This window comes from Myripristis murdjan, chromosome 1, assembly GCF_902150065.1.
Source record: "Myripristis murdjan chromosome 1, fMyrMur1.1, whole genome shotgun sequence".
Classification (NCBI taxonomy): Eukaryota; Metazoa; Chordata; class Actinopteri; order Holocentriformes; family Holocentridae; genus Myripristis; species Myripristis murdjan.
In genome coordinates, this window is record NC_043980.1 from 13,165,425 (window position 1) to 13,191,851 (window position 26,427).

The window sequence follows — 26,427 nt, forward strand, 5'->3', positions numbered from 1 at the left end:
CTTTCCCTTCTTCGTTTTTTAGGGCCCTCGCTTCTTTCTTGGAGAGAGGGCCCTATTGTATCTGTAGCGTTTCTTTCTCTTTCTTTTTCCTATTATTACATCTGCTTGATGCTTAATTTGACCCCCTCAGCATGCTCAGAAACTCACCAAATTTGGTACGCACAACAGGTCTGGTGAAAATTTTGATAAAATCAAAAATCGGACCCCTTAAGTGCAAAAAATGGGCTCGCTAGCGCCACCTAGGGACGCAAAGGCAGCCGCTGCGGCCCACAGGAATGTGATAGAAAGACCAAACCAAAGCCGAAATGTAGATCTCACCAAGGCCGAAATTTTTCGTGCTCGCGCCCCCACCTAAAATCAAGAGGAAGTCCACAATTTGCGTTTGAAAATCACGTTTTCACCCCAATTTTCACTTTGCAGGAAATGGCAGCGGCTTGAAAATTTAATACATGACAGAGGACACAATGCTTAACAGAAGTTGCTCAAAACTCCGTCATTACTCGATTCGTTTGGTAGATATAAGCCCTCAAAGTCAGCGTGTCCACAACCAAAGCCTCAAATTTTTCCTACGGACTGGTATGAAAACGCAGGATCTTGGCAGACACTTGGCACTAATTAGGTCCCTACTGTCTAAAGTAAAATTCTGACTGCTTCCAAACCTATGTCGATGGGAAAAGGACAAAATTTCCTACAAAACTATGATCTTTTGGTGTGGATTGGAAACAGTTTGTGGGCGCTGTGAAGACTTGTTTAACAGTTTTGACTCTGGTCTGCTCTGCTCTGCACTCTGCCTGGTCTATTGATACACACTATCTGCCTGCCCATCCCCCAACACATACCCATTCTAAGACCTCAGCGGGAGCAGAAACAACTCTCAAACCACATCAACCTAAAACACTTGAAAAAATGGACCGTTCCTGACGGGCACGAGGTGGACGCGGGGCACGGGTGCGAGGGCCCGTCCGACACTGCTTGGAGCTTTAATATTATTGCGTCTCTTTAACGCTTAATTTGACCCCCTAAACATGCTCAAAAACATACCAAATTCGGTAGGTACATCAGGTCTGGTGAAAAATTTGATAAAATCAAAAATCGGACCCCCTAGGTGGAAAAATGGGCTCGCTAGCGCCACCTAGGGACGCAAAGGCCGCGGCTGCGGCCCACAGGAATGTGATAGAAAGCATAGGAAAGACCAAACCAACTAGTCCAGTAATTTTAGGCCAAAATTGGGGTCAACCTAGGACAAATTCCAAGAGAAGCAAACTCAACTGATTTTGTATCCTCAGTTTGTCCTGAGTGAGGGGAAAAAAGTCCCAAGAAATCCCATTGGTAGAAAGTTTTGAAAATCACCTATTTATGACCACATATTACCAAAAAACACTGTTTTTAACGCACAGGGGAAAGGGGTTCAAAATTTTACTTTCAGATATCACTATAAAAATTCACAAGTTGATTACACACACAAAGACAAGAAAAAAAAGTCAATTAGAAGTTCTTTGAATTATTCTGTTTACACATGCATATCACACATTATCTGATTTGATATGCGCTAATTAGAAATATAAGGAATAAATGCCAGAAGAGATATTTAAACAGTGAATTAAAAGGTTACTATATATATAGTAACCTTGAATTAAAAGGTTACTATATAACAGTGAATTAAAAGTTTGTTTGTCTTGTTTTGATTGTTTTTTATCATTATTGAAAATACATTAAAACATTTCATAAACACGCTCAATATAATGTTGTACAAAGAAACATTATGAATTAATATTAATAATAATATCAGTGGGAAAAATGTACGCATTTTTTCTGCTTGTGTTCCGCCACGACGGGCTGTGATTAGCCAAGCCACGTGATTTAAGTTTAGATTTAAGTAAGCCCAAAAAAACCAAAACAAAACAAAACAAAAAAACAACTCAAACCTTAGTCTGATTAGATTGGAGCGCCATGTCCTGCTCCATCTTTTCTCCAGCACTAGTCCCATCTTTCTTGCTAACAAGAGCCAAGCGCTACATTCCTGATATTTTGAAGAGTTTTAAAGCTGGAGGGAGATCTCTCCTTCAATACATTTAGGCACAACATGGGCTTCTGTCATTTTGGATATTCACATGTAATAATCAGCCTCTCTCCACTTACTGTGACATTACAACATCAGTGATACTGTGATTAGGTATCTAAATTATGAATGAATTTTATTCATTTGCAGTTGTGACTTTCTTTTGTTTGCGAACTTGCAATTCTGTTTGTTTATGTGTGGGCTTGGATACAGTTAGTTGTCTTACAGGGGGCACATACAGGTTTCTTATCCTTTATTAGGGGCCGGGCAGCCTAAGCTGCCAGGACCCTCTTGTATTCGTGAATGTTCTTCTTCTTCTTTCTTCCGAGGAAGTCCTACTTCCCATGCACGAAAAATCACCAAATTTTGCACAAAGGTCCAGTCCCATGCCAGATACATTCAGATGCAAACTCAAACCAATAGTCCTGATGGTGGCGCTATAGCAAGCCTTTAAAGTGTAAAACTTTGAAAATTCATAACAAATCAACCATATGTGATACAGCTTTGCAACTTTCACCAAAATGTAGCCCCAATACTGAAGAAACTTTTGTACAGTCAACCCTATTGCAAATTATGAATTCCATCACTCTATTTTTTTTCAAAAACTGTAAAACTTGTTAAACCTATCTCCTCCCACAATTTTTGCTCAAATGTCACCAAACTTGCTACAGAGCATCTTCAGACTGTCCTACACAAATTATCCACACAGATTTTTGATTTATCAAAAATTGAGCCTACGGTGCATCAAAATGTTTGACTGTAAATGGTACTGTAAACATACACTTACAAATTCTTTGTAAATAAATCTTCAATGTTCATGAAAAAAATGGACAATATTTTGGAGTCATTGTAGATGATGTGTGGCAAATTTCAGAATTGTGTCTCAAAACCTGAATTTTTGACAGCATTTTGAATTTTGCTCTCATGTGAACAATTGGAGTCAATGCAAGAATGGCATTTATAAACATCAGTTTTTCCACTTATGGAGCAAATCAATCATTGTTAAAAACAAATGATCAACATCTCCATGCTGTCTAGATGCAATATGTGTATTTACAGATTTTTGTCTTAATAACAAAATTTTTGACAGCTGTTTAAAATCTGCCTTTCCATGCATGGCTGCCTGCTGCCCTGCATGTCAGTGATTGGCTCAGTCAGTTTGTGAAGCTAAATGCCAGATTTTAGCTCAGTGAGATAGAGGCCAGGCCTCGGTGTCGAAGATTGTGAATTCAAGCCTCAGCTTCTGCAACATTCCCATGTGCGAAAACCCACCAAACTTTGCACAAAGGCCCCTTCCCATGCCAGATAATCATTGTCAGATTTTTGTCCTGATGACTGATTTTTTTTTTTTTTCTACAGTGGTTTGAAATGTCTTTCCATGCATAGGTGGCTGCCTATACATGGAAAGTGACTGGCTTAGTCAAGTTGTGAAGCCTCACATGAATTGACACTTGTCAATTAGCTCAGTGAGATAAAGTGTTGTCTTGCATGCCAGAAACTGTGAGTTCAAGTCTCAACTGATGTGAAATGCCATCTTCCAATTCTCCACTTGTTGCTCAGAATTGCCTAAAATTGCCCGGCCCCGACCATTGCTGCGCAGCAGCTATAATTTTATTCTGTAAATCTTTGAAAAGTACTATATAAATTAAAAAATATATAGACGTATTAAAAATAGTATAGCCTCCATGAGCTGTCACTGCAGTCCTGAGTGTAGACCTCAGGCTGTACCCAGGCCTAACATTGGAGTTTCAGGCTCATGCAAAGTTTTCCAGCTCCCAGGTCGAAGACCCTGAGAAGCTCTAAGCAAACAACCAGGGCCGCTCCTCCCTAAACATCTACCACCACCACAGCGAGGACGGACCAGCTGCTGCTGCCACCATGAGAAGCTGGGATCGGTCGCTGTGCACAAAGTTCACCGGAAACACGATCCCTGAATTTAGCTATTAACGCTGACACAAATTAAAATTAATTAAATCAAAGTGGATTAAGAAAATGTGGAGGTGCATTTTAATTAATTATCAAAACAAATACCAAAGTTTGTTAGATAAAATAAACCTTAATTTCAGGTTTGAAAGGTTTTAAGTTTTCTGCTGACTTCTTGTGTGACTTAATAAATTTAGAGCTGCATCGTCTTGATGTTCTAATTAATTTTAGGTAGCATTAACGGGTTCGGTCTTGAAACAACTGGAGCTGCTGGACCACAGCTCTTCCCTCAAACAATTCATCTGGCAGCTGCTGCTGCAGGTAAAGTTATTACTGATCTATGGTCAGACTGCTACCAACAGTGTGATGAACATGGACCAAAAAATAAATATTTACTTAGTGACTTACTGACTCACTGTTGAAACTCATCATCTGTGTCATGTTGGTGTTTTTCCAGATCAGACCTTGTTTCCTTCAGTCTGGGGACAGTCAGCAGGCTCAGTCCTTCCCACTGGACACACACAAGGTAAAAACATGAAGATTTGATTTTTCTGTTATTTTTGTGTGTTGCACTAAAGTGCCAAACCTTCATGAGTTTACAAGACGTCAGACGTGCAGCTGCAGTGGTCAAACCTTTCATTACATTTCATTCCAAAACAATGTTGGAGACCAAACATCTCCTTGTCTCACGGCAAATTGTTGGGAAAACTGTCCAGTTGTGTTTTCATTAAACTGAACTCAGGAAATGTGTGCTTGATAAAGAGACTTAAAGGCATGATTAAACTTCCCATTGATACCCCATTGACATTAACAACCTGCATTGTAGAAGGTCCCTCTTAAGAAAGGCTTGTCAGTGAGCGCTGTGCACACCACAGTCCTCTGCATTTCACACTGAAGCTCTCTTCTTCATGGGAGCCAAACAGCATTTGGGGTTGAAAGAAAATGTGAAATACAACTTTGAAATGTCACCATTTCTGATGAGTGTGACGGGGTCCAGGTGACAGAGGAGATGCAGGAGGCCGACTGTCTCCTTCAGCTGCTGCTCACTACCAGCTGACTCCAGTCACCACCTCAAACAACTGACGTCAGAGCTGAAAATTAAACGATATTCCCTTTTAATATGTTGAAAAAATATTACTAACATTCAGCCAAGAAGGTGAAACTTCCCAGCACAAGTTTCTTTTGCATTTCAATGGATTTCTAACAGTTTCCAGATCAGCTGTAATGCAGGTTTTGTCCAAGTTCAATATTTTAGGTGGATTTACATTAAATGACAAAGTCAGATGAGCAGTCCATGATGCAGATTTGTTGTTTGCGTAAATGTGCAGGTGGCCGAGTCTGTTCTGGACACACTGGAGCAGGTTTTAGGCCCCAGAGCCGTGCTGGACAGAGGTGTGTGTGTCTCTCCTCACATCATCCAGCATTATGCTGTTCACCTGGCGGCTCTGAGCATCACACAGCTGGCCCCAGATCAGCTGCCAGCCAACCAGGAGAACACACTGGTGAGCTAGAGGATTGAACTGAATTGAACTGAATGTAAATTATTGCTTTCAATTTAATTTAGTTTTCTGTTATTCTGTTATTTTTATATATATTTTAAAATTTTATTTACTATATGTTATTTCTGTAGTAGAATTTAGTACATTCATGTTTTTATCATATACATGTAACTCAATCAAAATATAAAACACAGGTTGATGAGAAATGCAGGAAATATTTTTCATGAATTGGTGATAAAATGGAAGCAGCCACTCAGCAGGTTGTGTTTGAACAGTGGAAGGTGTGTGGAGCACAGCGCCCCCCTCTGGCTGTGACAGTCTCTGTCAGCAGTGAGCTGGTGGAGGATCTGCTGGTCCTGCTGATGCTGAAGCTCCGCCCACTGGACGGATCTGCTTCCACACAGCTGGACCAGCAGCTGCTGAGGCTGTGCCTCCATGTGAGTGTTGCTGCCTCTCATGCTACTACTACTACTCATACTACTGACAGTACTACTAGTGCTGTTACTGATGATTCTACTTCTAATACTACTGCTAAAACTTTCAGTGTGACTACTATCACTACTACTGAGTTTACTACTGTACTGCTATTTCTACTGCAACTGCATCTCCTATTGGCACTAATACTTGTGAATTTATTCAGTCATGAGAATATCAAATCCATCTCAGTATCATCTTTTATTTTTGTAATTTCAAACATCTGTAGCACTATCACATCTGGTTGACTTTGATTCAGCATTTTAATGAGTCTTCTTTATCCCTCTCCCTATCTTCTCCTCTTTTCTTCTACATATTTTTTACTCTGTTCTTTTATTTAACTCTTATCTCTTCTTTGAGTCTTCCTCCACTCTGCTCCACTTCACTCTCAAAGCAGCATGGCGCCTGTGACCGGCACGGCCGCTGCCTCGGCGTCTCGTCTCCTGAAGTTAATTCTAGTTCTGATACTTTCACAAGCCCCGTCAACTTGCACATCCAGCCTGTGCTATGATCGGACCACGCTGCTACAAATCAGGGACTCTATGGCAGAGTTTAGTGCAAATTGGGGCTAGAACTTCTTACCTCCGCCGTCTGTCTACGCTGACTTGTCTATCGGCGGGCTGCTGCTACCCTCACTCCGGAGAAGACTGCGGAAACGCGGATCCAGGGCCGGCGTCCAGGTGCGGCTGAGGCGGAGCAGGCGGCTCTTTCCCAGGTATGGTCGGGAGGTTTTCACGAGCTACCTGCGTCCCATCCCCTTGCAACCATCCAAGGACTACAACGACCCTCAGCCCCTACCCCGGCATTTCCAGGTGTATCGCAGCCTCTGCCCACGACGTGTCATCGCTCCGCGGATCAGCTGTTTGTCAGCCATCAGATCTCAGTCAGCTGGCGGTGACGTCACGGTGCCTTCACGGTCCAGGATGGCCCTACTCAATGCACGCTCCATTGCAAACAAATCCTTCGCCCTGTATGACTTGCTTATCCAGAAGGATCTTGACTTCTTGTTCCTGTCTGAAACCTGGCAGCGGCAGGGGGAATTCTTCCATCTAAAGGAGCTGTGTCCTCCGGAATACTCGTTCGCTGCCACACCTCGTCTCACAGGACGTGGCGGGGGGCTTGCTGTTGTCTTCCGTGACCTCCTCAAAATTAGGTTGGTGAACTCTGACTGTTTCCCCTCGTTTGAGCTTCAGGTGACTAAGATCAATGAACTTAACCCATTTTATTGTATTTTAATCTACCGCCCTCCTGGTCCAGCTGTTGGGTTTTTATCTGACTTTACTGAACTTTTAACTAATTATTGGTGATTTTAATGTTCATATTGATGATCAGTCATCAAACACCGCTACGGAGCTCTTAAATATTACGGAGTCTTTTAACTTTGTGCAACACGTTTCTGGTCCCACACACCTAAAGGGACATACACTGGATCTTGTCTTCTCACATGGTTTGACTGTTGAAAATTTACATGTGGAGGACCTTCTTGTCAGTGACCACAGCTGTATCTCTTTTGATATGGCATATGCTGAGAAGCACCCGTCATGTATTGTTCAGGGAAAGAAACGTTTTATAAATCAGCCTGTTGTTGATAGCTTCATCTCCCTGTTTGATGCCGAGCCTCCTTCAAACAATGATGATGACGTGAATTCACTTGTACAGTGTTTTAATCTTCGATGCAAGTCTGTACTTGATAAAGTAGCCCCAATCAAATCGAGACCCACCTCTCTTAGGAAGCCTTGTCCTTGGATAAATGAAGAGATTAAAAATCACAGGAGAAGCTGCCGCAAGGCAGAGCGGCTGTGGAAAGCTACGAAGCTTGAGGTCCACAGGCTGTACCTCAAGGATCTGAGATTAGCTCTAAACAATCTGCTAAAAACCGCGAGAGCTGCTTACTTTGCCCAACTTATCTGTCTAAATAAGCGAAATCCTAAGTTTCTGTTTGACACTATTAGCTCTGTTATATCCCCTGATGTCCCCACGGCCCTGGCCCCTTCTACGACTGATTGTAATGCCTTTGCCAGTTTTATGGTAAACAAGATCAATGACATCAGGGCAAATATCCCTCAAAGTGCTTTAAACCCGTGCACTTTTCTGCCTCCTCGGTGTAAATGGTCTGTGTTTTCTTTGGTTTCACTGTCAGACATCAGTGCGCTCCTTGCTACCATGACACCGTCCTCTAGCCCTCTGGACATACTCCCAACATCACTGTTTCTTAAAACTTTTGGCTCTATTGGCCCCTGCATTGTAGAGATTATAAATCAATCTCTTCAAACTGGTGTCGTCCCCGCTTTCTTTAAACAGGCAGCAGTGGAACCTAAATTAAAGAAATCAAACTTGGATCCTACTGATTTAAAAAATTATAGGCCCATTTCAAAGCTCCCTTTTCTATCTAAAATTCTGGAAAAGGTAGTAGCTGAACAATTAAATGCCTTTATGGATGAAAATTCGTTTTTCGACACCTTCCAATCAGGCTTCCGTAAAAAACACTCCACCGAGACTGCCTTAACGAGAGTTTCTAGTGATGTCCTGATGGCAGCAGACTCTGGTCAATATACAGTCCTAGTACTGCTCGATCTCACCGCTGCATTTGACACGGTGGATCATAAAATCTTATTAAATAGACTGAGAGACACTTTTGGGATTACTGGTACTGTCTTTGATTGGTTCAGGTCTTACCTGACTGACAGGAGTTTTTTGGTCCATGTCAGTCAGTTTTTATCTGACCCAACAGGTCTAGCCTGTGGGGTCCCACAGGGATCAGTCCTTGGCCCTTTTCTCTTCCTATTCTACATGACCCCTCTTGGACAGATAATCAGTGAGTTCAGTGATGTCTCTTATCATCTATATGCTGATGATGTACAGCTCTACTGCTCTTTCAAGCAGACCGAGCTACATAAATTAGATAACTTAATTGCCTGCTTGACTGCCATCAAAAAATGGCTAAACAACAATCTCCTCCAACTGAACTCTGCCAAAACTGAAACACTGATTATCGCCCCAGACACTGCCATTCCCCTCATAAAGCAGCACATAGGTCAATTAGGTCTTTCTGTCCAACCTAGCCTACGTAATTTAGGAGTTGTGCATGACAAGGACATGTCTTTGGACCACCACTGTAAACAGCTGGTGAAAAACTGCTTTTATCACTTGCGGAATATTGCTAAACTGAGGTCCATGATCTCAAAACCTGAAATGGAGATGATAATTCATGCCTTTGTTTCATCTCGTATTGATTATTGTAACACTCTTTTTATGTGTTTTAACAAAAAGGCTGTAAATTGCCTTCAGACTGTGCAGAACGCAGCAGCAAGGCTCATAACTGGTTCTAGGAAAAGGGATCATATCACCCCAATTTTATATTCTTTACACTGGTTACCAGTTACTTTTAGGATTCATTTTAAGATTTTAGTTCTTACTTTCAGAGCCCTCCATGATCAAGCTCCTTTGTACATAACTGAGTTACTGAGACCCTACTCTCCCTCACGTCTCTAAGGTCATCAGACCAGAAACTCTTGATGATCCCCCGCACCATACTTAAAACACGAGGCGATTGCTCTTTTCAGGCTAGTGCCCCTCGCCTCTGGAATGCACTCCCAGTGACCTTACGCTGCATAGAGTCCACTGAAGGTTTTAAGAGAGAACTTAAAACCTATCTTTTTAGACAGGCTTTTCACTGTTGACGTCTCTGGGGCCTGTGAGGTTACTTGCTGTTGTGCTGTTGTCTGTCTTTGTGTTGTTGTCTAATATCCCTGTATTTTATTGCATTTTGTCTATGCTGTACAGCACTTTGTGAATGTATGTAGGAAAAGTGCTATATAAATAAAATTTACTTACTTCTTGTCTTCTTTATTTTGATCTTCTCTCCTCTGTCCTCAGAGACAGAAACATTTGCTCAGTGGGAGTTGACAGCTGGAACTGTCATCCCTCCTTGGTGGTCCTTGTTATTATTCTGGTCCAGCCAGACCAGTTGACCTCCACTGTGTCTGACACAAATGTCTCCTCTGTTGCAGATGAGAAAGCTGGTTGCTGTTTTTTTTTTTTTTTCCAAGCTCATAATTTACAGTTCATGATCACATGGTTTGTGTTAGCTGTAGCCTTTAAAGTTTCATCATGTGTAAAACTAAACTCCTCATCTGTGGCGCTGTGTAAACTGTAATTTTAACAAAACACAAACAATTCATAAAATCACTGAAAATGTACTGTTGTGATGAGAAATCACAAACATCAGTTCATTAGTAGAAGACAAGAGGAGACAAACAGTTGATTGATTTCTTTATTTATTGGTAGTTGATTTATTTATTTCTTTGTTTATTGATTTCTTTCTTTCTTGGCAGTCAGTCTTGCGTCTGGCAGGCTGATCTGACCGTCCTCTCCATCCCTCCATTCTTTAGCGTCTTGTGAGGTCGGCACGCCCTGGTTGCGTCTGGCGCCTTGGCTTGAGGCAGCAGTCCTCTGTGTCTGGCGGTACTGGCTGCCTGGGGATGTGGAAATAGTGTAAATAGTGTACATTTTGTAAATAGTTTATTTGTTGGTGTAGATCGCACCAGCTTTATCACAGAGCACTTTTGTTTGGTGGTCTCATTCAAAGGCCTGTTGTGTCAGCAGTATCAGAGCTGACAGACACTCCCGGGACTCCAAAATGAAACATGCACCTGTATTGTTGTTCCCCAGCCTGGCAGCCAAATTCTCTGCTATTTCATATTTCTCATTTTCTATATATGCACAGTAACCTGAAAAGACTTGAGTTCTTGTTTTTTTTTTCTTTTATATTCATTCATTAAACTATTTTATTTTATTATGCTCAGCCTTGTTTCCTCAGTCTCTCATTCTATAGTTTATATTCTATATTTGATAAGTGGATCACACTTCAACCAGTTTCTTCTAACTTGTTCAGGTGTTGTGACTCTGACAGTAAAAACATGACGTAGCTTCGATGAAGCAGTTCAACCAGCACATACACTGAAAGGTTTTATGTTCTTTTTTTCTAAATGTATTTATATGTTTTTAATGAATGTTTTGTACCTTGATCCTGAGAGAGATGTAATTTCATTCAGTTGTATGCACTTTTATCTGGATATATGGTTGAAATAACACAATAAACCTGAATCTGAATATATATGCAACAATGTTGAACAATATTAAAATAAATGTTTTATTTTCCTAACTTTGAAGCTACTTTTCAGTTTCATTTCAGTGGTTAAATCCTCCTAGTCAGACTGCTTTGCAGCATTTGATCTGCATGGCATATGAAAGGGTAGCAACATGTAATGAATTTTAGCAAATAATAATTTTACACTACTTCCACAAGCTCTTGACATATGACGATATTCCAGGAAGGTTCTTTTTGGACTGTTTTGTCTTTTGAAGAACCCAAAAGTCATTTATTATGTCCTTTACAGTCTCAAGTTCAAATTCAGGTTTATTTAGAGTGGTGGCAAACATTACAGTCATACACTCACACAGGGCATGCATACATGAACATGAGGTGTGTGTGTGTGTGTGTGTGTGTGTGTGTGTGTGTGTGTGTGTGTGTGTGTCCTTTACAGTCTCAAGTTCAAATTCAGTTTTATTTAGAGTGGTGGCAAACATTACAGTCATACACTCACACAGGGCATGCATACATGAACATGAGGTGTGTGTGTGTGTGTGTGTGTGTGTGTGTGTTCACACACAGAAGATGGGGGAGGAAGTGGGAGAACATTAGTGGGACCAAGACAGAGAACCAAGTGCATAAATGCATTTCTGCAGCAAAACTAATGGTTGTGGAAGGTGCAGGAGTCAGCATGGCCAGCAGGGGGAGCAGGACCAGGGACAGCCTCAGACTCAGTAAAACACTCTTCACTGTGCATCAGAAGACAACGAACAACAACCAGAGACCCTAAACTTCACAACTTCACATAATTCAGTCAAGAATCAGCTGTTCACAAAATCAAGCAGTACAACAACTCTTGCTAGCTGAGGTTATTTTTTGAAAATGTTTATTTATTGATGCATTTATTTATTTTACAGGAAAACAGGCAAACATAGCAGGCTGCTTTCTCCACCATCTCAAACTCTTACATATTAACGCTTATTGTCGTCACAGTTATATTCCTGACAAAAACGTTTCATAAACTTTATTTACTTAAGAGAAACAGCAATGTATTCTAAACAGAAATATCCACCCAAGCCAGACTATTTTATTTTCTCAAGACAATCTGTCACAGTAAAATCATTCATGTCATTTGAATTAGGCATAATACATGTTCTTTGCTTTCTTCTTTTATAATGTAAGAGGACAAAAAAATGTTGTTCATTTCCCAGCTGGATGGACTGGAGTTTTCTTTTCACAAATCCAAGGCCGACCATCAGAACAAAACACATCATTCCATCCATCTTCTGCTGGTCTCAGTTCTCCACAGTCTTCTCCTCCACCATAATCATCAGGCTGACCTTTTGCCCAGGACCTATTCATGATTAAATCATATGACAAAACAACATCATAGCATTTGGTATTGATTGTATATTATGGCATGTCGAATTAGCTGACAAAATGAAAAAAATCATTTTTTTCCATTTCATTTAGTAACAGAAGGAGCTAAAAACATGAGGAAGGAGCAGGATGATTTCTTACAGAGTTAGAAACATCAGAGTTAAATATTATAAATAAACTATATTATAAATAATAGAAAATTAACCAAAAACATTTTGTATGTGAATAGCCCAGGGGGCATGTCATTGAATGGGCAGGATTACTGGAATTGGCGTGTGGTTCATGTTACAGAAAATATTTAAAATTTGTCTAAAGCAAATATAGTCTTACTTCTTACTCCTTTTTACATGAGTTAGCTCCACCAGCACAGCAAAACAGAGATGCCAGCATGTCATTCAAAAGTGTTGATTTACTGTAATTTTGGGTGACAGAAAGATGGTCACATTAAAAGTCAGTTTCTTACGTGTAGCTCAGACTTGATCCATCCACCCACTTCCACTTCCCTTCTGTTTCCTGATCAGACAGACCAATCCAGACTCTGAGACCAAACTTCTTCAGAAACGACTGGGTTTGAAAAATGATACAGAGAAAAGCTTTTAAGCAACAAAGAAAGACAATGACTATGTTTACCTACATGGAGTAATCGTCATCTTATTCCTGTTGGACTGTTTACATGAGGCTTCAATGCACTGCCATGGAGGTACAAGGTTTGTCATGAATAAAACAATTTAAAAAGTACTGCCATTTACAGAACAAATGGTCTGAACATAATTTACTGAATTTGAGGCTGGTCTGAGCCGATTATCTTCCAAAACCAAGTGTAAAAATGTGTTAAGTCTGTTGTTATGTCTGTGGTCTCCCACGTTGTTAAGATTTTAGTGTGAACCGCCCATTAAAGATCCAGCACCGTGGTTTGTCATTCTTTCCATCCTTGTTCAGCCACCGCTGTATACACACAATCACCTACACAACCTGGAGCTGTGTAGGTGATTGTTCACTGGTACTTTTGTAAAACCAAGGTTCTACTAAAAAGAATAAGACTTCTTTTAATTCCTGCCTTGCTGTAACTTGTCCTGAGCTGTACTGCAGCTTATTTTCTATATTTTTTCTGGACTGTCAAATGAAATTTTGGTGAGTTTCTGTGGGCACAATGAGTTTTTTTGAGGAAACGATCGCATTTCCTAGCTGCGGAAACACATTAAGCCTTAGATATTAATGTGTAAATAAAATGTAAACTTTCCCAACCCGTCTCTCACCTGTTCTTCTCTGCTGTTGATGATCACCAGGTCAGCTCCTCTCCTCAGACAGTCCTGCCAGCTCTCATTCCAGCTTTTACTTCCTGAAGAGGTGAAGTAACAGCTGCTGTTGAACTTGGTCCATCCGTCTGAGCATATTTGTGATGTCAGCTCTAGAAAACAAAGGCATTTCCACACAAAATGCTCATAAACTTTAATAAACATTCAGGATCAAAAACCTTATGATCCAAGGCAATGCAGTGAAAATGTTTAGTTTCCCATGCCTTTTATATTCAGTGTCAGCCTTTCAATCTCCATTTGCAGCTGATTTTTCTCTTGAGTCGTGCTGTTGAGACTGGTCTGTAACTGGTTCCTCTCTTGAGTTAGGTTGTTGAGACTGGTCTGTAACTGGGTCCTCTCTTGACTCATGCTGTTGAGACTGGTCTGTAACTCTTCTCTCTCTCTGGCCAGGTTGCAATCTGATTTGTTATCTGTAAAATAACAAAGGTATAATGTAATTTAAATCAATGCTAGTAATCATGGCACCACAAACTTAGTTCAACAATTGACTGAACAAGAAACGTCCAGCTCACAGTGTGCCACCAGGCCGATGACTGTAGACAGGAGGAGAAGACACAGCAGCCCCAGACACACTGTAGCAGCTCGTCCATGTTCACCTATAAAACAAACCAAAGTATCCTTGCAGTTGGTTGTGTAATCTCTTGCATGAAAATTCTTTGTGTGTACATTTGTGTTTGTGTTGATGCATGGATCAATACCTGCATGGTGCTCTCCTCTTGTACCTCTTGTTACTGTGTATTCTCCTGATTTGCTTCTTAACACCATGGTTGTAGCTGCTTCTCACACGACTGCCTGTCAGATCACAGAAGTTAAAAAAAACAAAAAAAAACAAAACAAAACAAAAAAACTGCTGCAAATTAAAAGCTTGGAAAACCTGAGGAAAAAACAAAGAATGTGTGTCCTATCAAAATTTAGAAGATCAGCTGACATTGTACAGTACAGTACATTTTATTTTTTTGTTTTCTGTCTTGACAAATTGATCCTGTCAATTTATTGTACAAAGTATGTATTTCACATCAGGCAGGAATCTCATTTCTGTTATTATATTATAGTATGTACTGTGTAATTATTCAAATAATACCCTGTACACTGCAGCACCGAAAGGATTTATTTTCCTCGACCTACTCTTTGTAACATCTGGCCAGAGACTGCAGATGAAAAAAACAGGTTTTTGGCTCATTTTGGTACATTTCCAGAAGTGTTTGTTGATGTGCATTGTCCCTGTTCAGTAAAGACTTTAACCAGCTTGCCACTGAACTCACTCACAGAACAGTGGGCCAACTCTATTTCTGCTCAGTTTAGTTTCATCTATTCAACACATCTTTTACTTTAGCCTGTCATTGGGCCTATTTACAGTCACTACTCTACATCCCTTAGTGGTGAAATGCTGGTTACCCTAATACCACTGTAGAAAAGGCCCCAAAGTTATTATTATTTTAAGAGTGTTGCTGTAGTATTTATGTGTTTATGTTCAGTTGTTGTTCTTTTATTGAGTGCTCTTATTTTGGTGAGCCAACCCATGTGATGGGAAAAGTTTGAAAGTGACGTCACTAAGCTAGGCAGGAGAGTTGCGCTGCAGTTAAGCAGCTAGCTACAGAAACGAGTAGGAAAATTCCCTTTTTGAGATCTGTGCGTGAATGAAGGGTGAGCTCAGTCAGTTTATAAATGTATTACATCTTTGTTGTCCTGTTAGAAATGTTTTGGAATCGTATTGGCACGTATATTTACATATTTGATGCCGTTTCTTTGCCGAAATTAAGCTAGCGCTAATTAGCCGCGGGAAGCGGTCTTTTCAAAGTAAGAGTTTCCGGTCAGTACAGGAAGTAGTATTTGAGTTTGTCAGCATTAGCGCTAACTTGACAGTGATTAAGCGTATGCCTGTAATCCTTTTGATTACCTCCTTTGTTTAAGTGTCAGTGACCTTATAATATTGTTTATATTATTTCTTATTTGCTGGATTATTACTTATGAACACAAGGTTTCCTTTATTGAGTTGTGTATGTTATTCTTTCTTTGTAGAGAAACCACAGACACAGATACAGTCACAGACCAGACACAGAAGTTGTGTATTTGCTGACAAAAGGAAAAGTAAAGAGTGAACTGCAGCTCATCCTCTCCGTCCCTTATTCCTCCTACTCTGATAAGGCCTTAAGTGGTGTTCTGGCCGACACTCCTGTGTGAACACAGTAATACACGTTGAACTAGCACCCAGCTCAGTATTCTCTCCACTACAACCACTATAATACTACCACAATAACAACATTGCCATCTGAAATGTGTGTGGTGTCTGGGGGCTGGATGCACCCCAGATAGAGTCTATTTACTACATGACTTACTTTTTCCAAGGAAGAAAAACAAAAGTATTTCTGACCTCTAACTGATGTTACTACATAATGCTAACACTACTACACTACAAATTTAACCTAAAATAAAAGAATTTTGACACAGGCCTATGTAAGAGAATAGGACCCTGCCAAATTTGTTTCTTGTTTTATTATTTCTATTTGCTGTCTATTATTTCATACTTTATGAAAGATTTCAATAAAGTATGAAAATATGTTTAATAAATCAAAACATGTTTAAGTTAAGGAAAAATATCTAGTGCAAATATTGATTGATTGATTGATTGGAACCTTTATTTATTCTCGGAAGACAGTTGAGGTTTCCCTCTTTTACAATGTCGCCGAGATACACTTTAAAATACATCAACAACAAATAGGATATACCTCATATATTATAATGACAGGAAATACACATAATAAACAGAAAGAAAAGGAAATACATATAATACACTGTTAATAAGTTATAAAACTGGCTTATGCAGAATTAGGAATGCGCCTAGACTTCAATTAAAACAGTTACAATTAGAAACACAGTGGCTAGTGATAATAGAGTTAAATTCTGCATAAGAGGGTAGACTTTCCAGTTTTAAATCTAAGCAACATTAAGTCATTGGAACGGGTCAGGTGAGGACCTGTTTTCCATTCCAATAAGGATGTGATATAGAGACGTTGCTTACCAGTTAAGGCTTTAAAAATAAACTGAAACCAATGTTTGTAGCGCCTTTCGTTAAGCGATGGCCAACCGACTGCATCATAAGGAATGCAATGGTGAGTATCATATTTCGCACCAGTAATAAATCTAAGAGCAGAGTGATAGATTGCATTTAAAGGCTTAAGGGTGGAGGGAGAAGCACCTCTGTAGACCACATCTCCATAATCTAAAACGGACAGAAAGACTGCCTCCACCACCCTCTTTCTGCTAATCATTGGAAAGCTGGTTTTGTTCCTATATAAGAACCCAAGTTTTTGCCTCAGTTTACAAAATATGGATTATCTTTTGAAAGCAGCAATGAAAATAAACCATTCAGAAACTCACCTTCTTGGTCACTGCTCTGTCAGCTCTGTTTTTATGTGGCACAGATGAAGTACGGAGTCCAAGTGCAGATGAAATGGTAATTTCTCAGCTGTGTTTTCTAATTCATGTGATAAATTTTGTGGCTTGCACTGAATTGGGCGGAGTGCTGCAGTGGGGAATGTTGATAAAGAAAATAAAAAACACAGGGAGTTCTGTGGAATTTCCTGTTCTTACAGGAAATTCAGTTATCTTTTGTAATTTTGAAATACTTCCTATGATTTTACTTTTTACATTAAATGTTCTACTTTGTCCTACTTAGGCTTGACTGTTACAGATGGTTGTTTTTGGTAACCATTGTTCGAAGGCAAACTTCCCCATCTTTGGAAGGCTGGATTTGATTTTGGAAAACAAAGGAGAAGAAATGGCAGAAAAGAGACAGGTTCCTTTCTCCTTATCTAAACTAACCCAGAATCACTCCCCTCAGTTTAGCTCTTTTACAGCTATTTACCACAATTTCATTGAGTTTTTCCATCCTAAAAACTAACTTAATCCATGGTAATATTCAAAATAGAAAAAAAAAAAAAAAAAAAGCTTGCTGTGGTATAAAAATCCTCCCACTTGGGCCAGATTATGGTGTTTCTTATTATAGGGTGACATACTATGATCTCATGCTAGCCGGGGATGGTGGGATGGGTCATACCATACTGTTATAACACCTTGAATATTGAATTTTGTTTGTGGTCTGGCATTGTATTAGTTTAAAACCTATTTCTCAGAGAGAAACCAGTGTGTGACCTCTGAGTAATGAGAACATAACTCTGGTGTTCCTCAGGGATCGGTCCTTGGCACTCTCCTGTTGTCTACATTCTCACTTTGGGTGATATACATAGCTATAACATTACTTTCCATAATCCACTGTAATGCTGATGATACTCAAATCTTCATACCTATCAAGCACAATGACCACTCTGAATTGGCTAACCTTGAGGTATGTCTGTATGCTATTAAAGGTTGGATGTCTTCTAATTTTGTGAAGCTTAACTCAGCCAAGACTGAAATTTTTGTCACAAAACTCTACAGTGGTGTGATTGCTGACTCTAGTATCTCACTAGTCACTTACAAAAAAAAAAAAAAAAAATCCCTAAAACTGTCTTTTATCACCTTTGCAGTATCGCTAAATTTAGGCCCATGCTAAGTATGGCTGATGCAGCCCTCATGCATTTGTCCCGTCTCGCCTCCATCACTGTAATGTTCTGCACTCCGGTCTGCCTACATCCAGTGCCAAAAGTGGTTCAAAACACTGCTGCCAGAATACTGCCCAGAATCAGGAATTTTGACACTGTCCCTCCCCCATTAAACCAATTCCTCCCTAGCAGCTGAGGCCAATAACAGGTGCCCTTATCACCTTTATCAGTTATGGCCTGTGAGACATTTTTGAGTAGACATTCTCCACAACTTTGGATTCCAGTTAGCCATCAGTGTCGAGGTTCAGTAAGATTGCTAGCTGAGTTCAAAGACCTTCTAACCAGATGGTCATAGATAAGACTTCCCAAACCTCAGCAGGAGGGTTCACACATCGGGAAAGGCAATTATGTGTCATCAAATTCACAACCTTGTATTCTTTGGCTATCGAAAAACAACCAAACAACCTGCAAAGTAAGACAATCACATAGTTAAACACACACACAGTCACAGGAAACCACTGGGCAGTGCTCTCCTTGTTCCCATACACGCCAAGTGGAGAAAATGACTGTTGACTACAAATGGACCTTATTCCATATCAAATGTAACAAACCCTGTGTAAATGCTCTGTCTACAGCCCAGCAAAGGTTATGTGGATGTTGTAATAGTTAGGAGAGCCATGCAGCCATCTAACCTGGGGCATTGTGGGGGATTGTTAAAATAGGTAATAAATGTGTCTTACTCAGGATAGTGGTTTATGTGTCATGCCAGATGTCTTTCTGTTCCTTTAGATGAGGAGAAATTGAATATAGTGTATTGTTGAACATTGGACCAACTTAATTCCAATTATTTAGGTTTGGCAGTGTTTGATAGACGCTGCATTCCTCCTTAAGAGGAGACCGCCCATGTGGTACTTTTGGCCATAAAATTTGACACTTGGAGGATTTTTGTCTTAATGACTAAATTTTTGACAGCTGTTTAAAATCTGCCTTTCCATGCATGGCTGCCTGCTGCCCTGCATGCCAGTGATTGGCTCAGTCAGTTTGCGAAGCCACATGTGGGACTTTAGCTCAGTGAGATAGAAGCCAGTCCTCAGTGTCGAAGATTGTGAGTTCAAACCTTAGCTTGTGCAACGTTTCCATGTGCGAAAAAAACCAAACTTTGCACAAAGGTAAAGTCCCATGCCAGATGATCATTGTCAGATTTTTGTCTTGATGACTGATTTTTTTTTTCTACAGTGGTTTGAAATCTGCCTTGCCATGCATAGGCGGCTGTTGTCATGTGACTGGCTTAGTCAATTTGTGAAGCTTCACATGAATTGACACTTAAGCGTTGTCCTGCATGCCAGAAACTGTGAGCTCAAGTCTCAACTGATGTGAAATGCCACCTTTCTTTTCATCTTCCAATTCTCCACTTGTTGCTCAGAATTGTCTAAAATTGCCCGGCCCCGACCATTGCTGCGCAGCAGCTATAATTTTATTCTGTAAATCTTTGAAAAGTACTATATAAATTAAAAAAATATATAGACGTATTAAAAATAGTATAGCCTCCATGAGCTGTCACTGCAGTCCTGAGTGTAGACCTCAGGCTGTGCCCAGGCCTAACATTGGAGTTTCAGGCTCATGCAAAGTTTTCCAGCTCCCAGGTCGAAGACCCTGAGAAGCTCTAAGCAAACAACCAGGGCCGCTCCTCCCTAAACATCTACCACCACCACAGCGAGGACGGACCAGCTGCTGCTGCCACCATGAGAAGCTGGGATCGGTCGCTGTGCACAAAGTTCACCGGAAACACGATCCCTGAATTTAGCTATTAACGCTGACACAAATTAAAATTAATTAAATCAAAGTGGATTAAGAAAATGTGGAGGTGCCGGAGAGTTTTAATTAATTGTCAAAACAAATACCAAAATTTGTTAGATAAAATAAACCTTAATTTCAGGTTTGAAAGGTTTTAAGTTTTCTGCTGACTTCTTGTGTGACTTAATAAATTTAGAGCTGCATCGTCTTGATGTTCTTATTAATTTTAGGTAGCATTAACGGGTTCGGTCTTGAAACAACTGGAGCTGCTGGACCACAGCTCTTCCCTCAAACAATTCATCTGGCAGCTGCTGCTTCAGGTAATGTTATTACTGATCTGTGGTCAGACTGCTACAAACAGTGTGATGAACATGGACAAATAAATAAATATTTACTTAGTGACTTACTGACTCATTGTTGAAACTCATCATCTGTGTCATGTTGGTGTTTTTCCAGATCAGACCTTGTTTCCTTCAGTCTGGGGACAGTCAGCAGGCTCAGTCCTTCCCACTGGACACACACAAGGTAAAAACATGAAGATTTGATTTTTCTGTTATTTTTGTGTGTTGCACTAAAGTGCCAAACCCTCATGAGTTTACAAGACATCAGACGTACAGCTGCAGTGGTCAAACCTTTCATTACATTTCATTCCAAAACAATGTTGGAGACCAAACATCTCCTTGTTTCACGGCAAATTGTTGGGAAAACTGTCCAGTTGTGTTTTCATTAAACTGAACTCAGGAAATGTGTGCTTGATAAAGAGACTTAAAGGCATGATTAAACTTCCCATTGACTTTAACAGCATTTGGGGTTGAAAGACTATGTGAATGATAAGTTGAGCAGTAAATTGCGAACCCAAGTGCAGACTCAACAGGCAGGATTGATACAAAAACAAGTTTAATATCCAGCCAGGCAAAAAACAGAAAAGCAAAAACTACAAACAAAGAAACTGGCCAAAACAGGGGGCCGCAGATTAAGCTGGCTGGGCTGGCAAGGCTGGGCAAGGTCCACGCATGGAGAACCGCAGACAGAAACAACATGTTACGGCAAGGATCTGACAAAAACTGAGGATCAAAGCTGAGCTTATAAAGAGAATTGACTAATGGCAAAACAGGTCCAGCTGGTGTGGCTGGAGACAAACTGGCCCTCACACACCAGTTTCTAGTTAGCCAATTAGGGAGAAGTGGAGGACATGGGGGCAGATGTAACAGTGAAATACAACTTTGAAATGTCACTATTTCTGATGAGTGTGACGGGGTCCAGGTGACAGAGGAGAAGCAGGAGGCCGACTGTCTCCTTCAGCTGCTGCTCACTACCAGCTGACTCCAGTCACCACCTCAAACAACTGACATTAGAGCTGAAAATTAAACGATATTCCCTTTTAATATGTTGAAAGCCAAGAAGGTGAAACTTCCCAACACAAGTTTCTTTTGCATTTCAATGGATTTCTAACAGTTTCCAGATCAGCTGTAATGCAGGTTTTGTCCAAGTTCAATATTTTAGGTGGATTTACATTAAATGACAAAGTCAGATGAGCAGTCCATGATGCAGATTTGTTGTTTGCGTAAATGTGCAGGTAGCCGAGTCTGTTCTGGACACACTGGAGCAGGTTTTAGGCCCCAGAGCCGTGCTGGACAGAGCTGTGTGTGTCTCTCCTCACATCATCCAGCAGTTTGCTGTTCACCTGGCGGCTCTGAGCATCACTCAGCTGGTCCCAGATCAGCTGCCAGCCAACCAGGAGAACACACTGGTGAGCTAGAGGATTGAACTGAATTGAATTGAATGTAAATTATTGCTTTCAATTTAATTTAGTTTTCTGTTATTCTGTTATTTTTATATATATTTTATAATTTTATTTACTATACGTTATTTCTGTAGTAGAATTTAGTACATTCATGTTTTTTTTTTATCACATACATGTAACTCAATCAAAATATAAAACACAGGTTGATGAGAAATGCAGAAAATATTTCTCATGAGTTGGTGATAAAATGGAAGCAGCCACTCAGCAGGTTGTGTTTGAACAGTGGAGGGTGTGTGGAGCAGAGCGCCCCCCTCTGGCTGCGACAGTCTCTGTCAGCAGTGAGCTGGTGGAGGATCTGCTGGTCCTGCTGATGCTGAAGCTCCGCCCACTGGACGGATCTGCTTCCACACAGCTGGACCAGCAGCAGAGCTGAGGCTGTGCCTCCATGTGAGTGTTGCTGCCTCTCATGCTACTACTACTACTCATACTACTGATATACTACTAGTGCTGTTACTGATGATACCACTAATATTACTGCTAAAACTATCAGTGTGACTACTATCACTACTACTGAATTTACTACTGTACTCACTGCTATTTCTACTGCAACTGCATCTCCTATTGGCACTAATACTAGTGAATTTATTCAGTCATGAGAATATCAAATCCTTCTCAGTATGATCTTTTAGGTTTGTAATTTCAAACATCTGTAGCACTATCACATCTGGTTGACTTTGATTCAGCATTTTAATGAGTCTTCTTTATCCCTCTCCCCATCTTCTCCTCTTTTCTTCTACATATTTTTTACTCTGTTCTTTTATTTAACTCTTATCTGTTCTTTGAGTCTTCCTCCACTCTGCTCCACTTCACTCTCTTCTTGTCTTTTTATTTTGATCTTCTCTCTTCTGTCCTCAGAGACAGAAACATTTTCTCAGTGGGAGCTGACAGCTGGAACTGTCATCCCTCCTTGGTGGTCCTTGTTATTATTCTGGTCCAGCCGGGCCAGCTGACCTCCACTGTGTCTGACACAAATGTCTCCTCTGTTGCAGATGAGAAAGCTGGTTGCTGTTTTTTTTTTTTCAAGCTCATAATTTACAGTTCATGATGTTAGCTGTAGCCTTTAAAGTTTTATCATGTGTAAAACTAAATTCCTCATCTGTGGCGCTGTGTAAACTGTAATTTTAACAAAACACAAACCATTCATAAAATCACTGCAGTTGTATTGTTGTGATGAGAAATCACAAACATCAGTTTATTAGTAGAAGACAAGAGGAGACAAACAGTTGATTGATTTCTTTCTTTATTGATTGACTGATTTTTTACTTGGCAGTCAGTCTTGCGTCTGGCAGGCTGATCTGACCGTCCTCTCCATCCCTCCGTTCCTTAGCGTCTTGCGAGGTCGGCAAGCCCTGGTTGTGTCTGGCGCCTTGGCTTGAGGCAGCAGTCCTCTGCGTCTGGCGGTACTGGCTGCCTGGGGATGTGGAAATAGTGTAAATAGTGTACATTTTGTAAATAGTTTATTTGTTGTTGGAGAGGGCACCAGCTTTATCACAGAGCACTTTTGTTTGGTGGTCTCATTCAAAGGCCTGTTGTGTCAGCAGTATCAGAGCTGACAGACACTCCCTGGACTCCAAAATGAAACATGCACCTGTATTGTTGTTCCCCAGTCTGGCAGCCAAATTCTCTCCTATTTCATATTTCTATTTTTCTATATGCACAGTAACCTGAAAAGAGTTGAGTTCTTGTTTTTTTTTCTTTTTTATTCGTTCATTAAACTATTTTATTTTATTATGCTCAGCCTTGATTCCTCAGTCTCTCATTCTATAGTTTATATTCTATATTTGATAAGTGGATCACTCTTCAAGTTCTTCTAACTTGTTCAGGTGTTGTGACTCTGACAATTCTCAGATCTTTGCTCAGTAAAAACATGACGTAGCTTCGATGAAGCAGTTCAACCAGCACATACACTGAAAGGTTTTATGTTCTTTTTTTCTAAATGTATTTATATGTTTTTAATGAATGTTTTGTACCTTGATCCTGAGAGAGATGTAATTTCATTCAGTTGTATGCACTTTTATCTGGATATATGGTTGAAATAACACAATAAACCTGAATCTGAATATATATGCAACAATGTTGAACAATATTAAAATAAATCTTTCATTTTCCTAACTTTGAAGCTACTTTTCAGTTTCATTTCAGTGGTTAAATCCTCCTAGTCAGACTGCTTTGCAGCATTTGATCTGCATGGCATATAAAAGGGTGGTAACGTAATGAATTTTAGCAAATAATAATTTTTACAGTACTTCCACAAGCTCTTGACATATGACGATATTCCAGGAAGGTTCCTTCTGGACTGTTTTGTCTTTTGAGGAACCCAAAAGTCATTTATTATGTCCTTTACAGTCTCAAGTTCAAATTCAGGTTTATTTAGAGTGGTGGCAAACATTACAGTCATACACTCACACAGGGCATGCATACATGAACATGAGGTGTGTGTGTGTGTGTGTGTGTGTGTGTGTGTGTGTGTGTGTGTGTGTGTGTGTGTGTGTGTATTCACACACAGAAGATGGGGGAGGAAGTGGGAGAACATTAGTGGGACCAAGACAGAGAACTAAGTGCATAAATGCATTTCTGCATCAAAACTAATGGTTGTGGAAGGTGCAGGAGTCAGCATGGCCAGCAGGGGGAGCAGGACCAGGGACAGCCTCAGACTCAGTAAAACACTCTTCACTGTGCATCAGAAGACAACGAACAACAACCAGGGACCCTAAACTTCACAACTTCACATAATTCAGTCAAGAATCAACTTTTCACATAACCAAGCAGTACAACAACTCTTGCTAGCTGAGGTTATTTTTTGAAATGTTTATTTATTGATGCATTTATTTTACAGGAAAACAGGCAAACATAACAGGCTGCTTTCTCTACCATGTCAAACCTGTACAAATTGATGGTGATTGTCTTCACAGCTGTACACCTGACAAAAATATCTCATAAACTTTATTTACTAAAGAGAGACAGCAATGTATTCAAAACAGAAATATCCACCCAAGCAAGATTATTTTATTTTCTCAAGACAATCTGTCACAGTAAAATCATTCATGTCATTTGAATTAGGCATAATATGTGTTCTTTGCTTTCTTCTTTTTTAATGTAAGAGGACAAGAAAAAATGTTGTTCATATCCCAACTGGATGGACTGGAGTCTTCTTTTCACAAACCCAATGCAGACTGTGAGTACAAAACAGATCATTCCATCCATCTCGTTCTGGTCTCACTTCTCCACAGTCTTCTCCTCCAGGAGCATCATCAGGCTGACCTTTTGCCCAGGACCTATTCATGATTAAATCATATGACAAAACAACTTCATAGCATTTAGTATTGTATATTATGGCATGCCAAATTAGCTGACAAAATGAAAAAAAGTATTTTTTTCATTTCATTTAGTAACAGAAGGAGCTAAAAACATGAGGAAGGAGCAGGATGATTTCTTACAGAGTTAGAAACATCAGAGTTAAATATTATAAATAAACTATATTATAAATAATAGAAAACCAACCAACCAACCATCATTTTGTATGTGAATGGCCTAGGGGGCATGTCACTGAATGGGCAGGTTTACTGGAATTGGCTTGTGGTTCATGATACAGAAAATATTTAAAATTTGTCTAAAGCAAAGATAGTCTTACTTCTTACTCCTTTTTACATGAGTTAGCTCCACCAGCACAGCAAAACAGAGATGCCAGCATGTCATTCAAAAGTGCTGATTTACTGTAATTTTGGGTCACAGAAAAATGGTCACATTAAAAATCAGTTTCTTACGTGTAGCTCAGACTTGATCCATCCACCCACTTCCACTCCCCTTCTGTTTCCAGATCAGACAGACCAATCCAGACTCTGAGACCAAACTTCTTCAGAAATGACTGAGTTTGAAAAATGATACAGAGAAAAGATTTTAAGCAACAAACACAGACAATGACTATGTTTACCTACATGGAGTAATCGTCACCTTATTCCTGTTGGACTGTTTACATGAGGCTTCAATGCACTGCCATGGAGGTACAAGGTTTGTCATGAATAAAAGAATTTAAAAAGTACTGCCATTTATAGACCAAATGGTCTGAACATAATTTGCTGATTTGAGGCTGGTCTGAGCCGATTATCTTCCAAAACCAAGTGTAAAAATGTGTTAAATCGATTGCTACATCTGTGGTCTCCCACGTTGTTAAGATTTTATTGTGAACCGTCCATTAAAGGTCCAGCGCCATGGTTTTACCTCAGTCAGGAGGTTGGTTATGATTCCTAAAACAGGGACAGTTTTGATTTTCAGTTTTTGATGGTTTGGTGATACAAAGGTTACAGGAGTGCTAGCTATAGTTTTCCATCTTTTGTATCTAAGTATTTCTATCTTCAGGGAGGAATTACCCACTGTTGGAACTTCATTCAGCAACAATGAAGGCAAGAGATTTTTCTGACACGTAGCTGGATGGCAGGCATGTGGTCTAGATAAGGAAAGCTCTTAGCTCTGGGTTAAGAAAGTATTTACACTGGCTGATTGTTAAGTGTCTATGAACTATTACAGCACCAATGACTAATGTTATCC

At 40.0% G+C, this 26,427-nt stretch overlaps 1 protein-coding gene across 1 annotated transcript in view; it reads right to left on the reverse strand.

Moving 5' to 3' along the window:
* Window positions 1-12,055: 12,055 nt before the first annotated feature.
* LOC115368268 (putative leucine-rich repeat-containing protein DDB_G0290503) overlaps window positions 12,056-26,427 on the reverse strand; it is a 45,724-nt gene continuing 31,352 nt past the window's right edge. The window contains exons 7-8 of the mRNA XM_030064326.1: window positions 25,647-25,747; window positions 12,056-12,401 (exon numbers count right to left, since the gene is read on the reverse strand). Coding sequence (XP_029920186.1) covers window positions 12,248-12,401; window positions 25,647-25,747 — 255 coding nt within the window. The 3' untranslated portion in view covers window positions 12,056-12,247. The remainder of the gene's footprint in view (window positions 12,402-25,646; window positions 25,748-26,427) is intronic.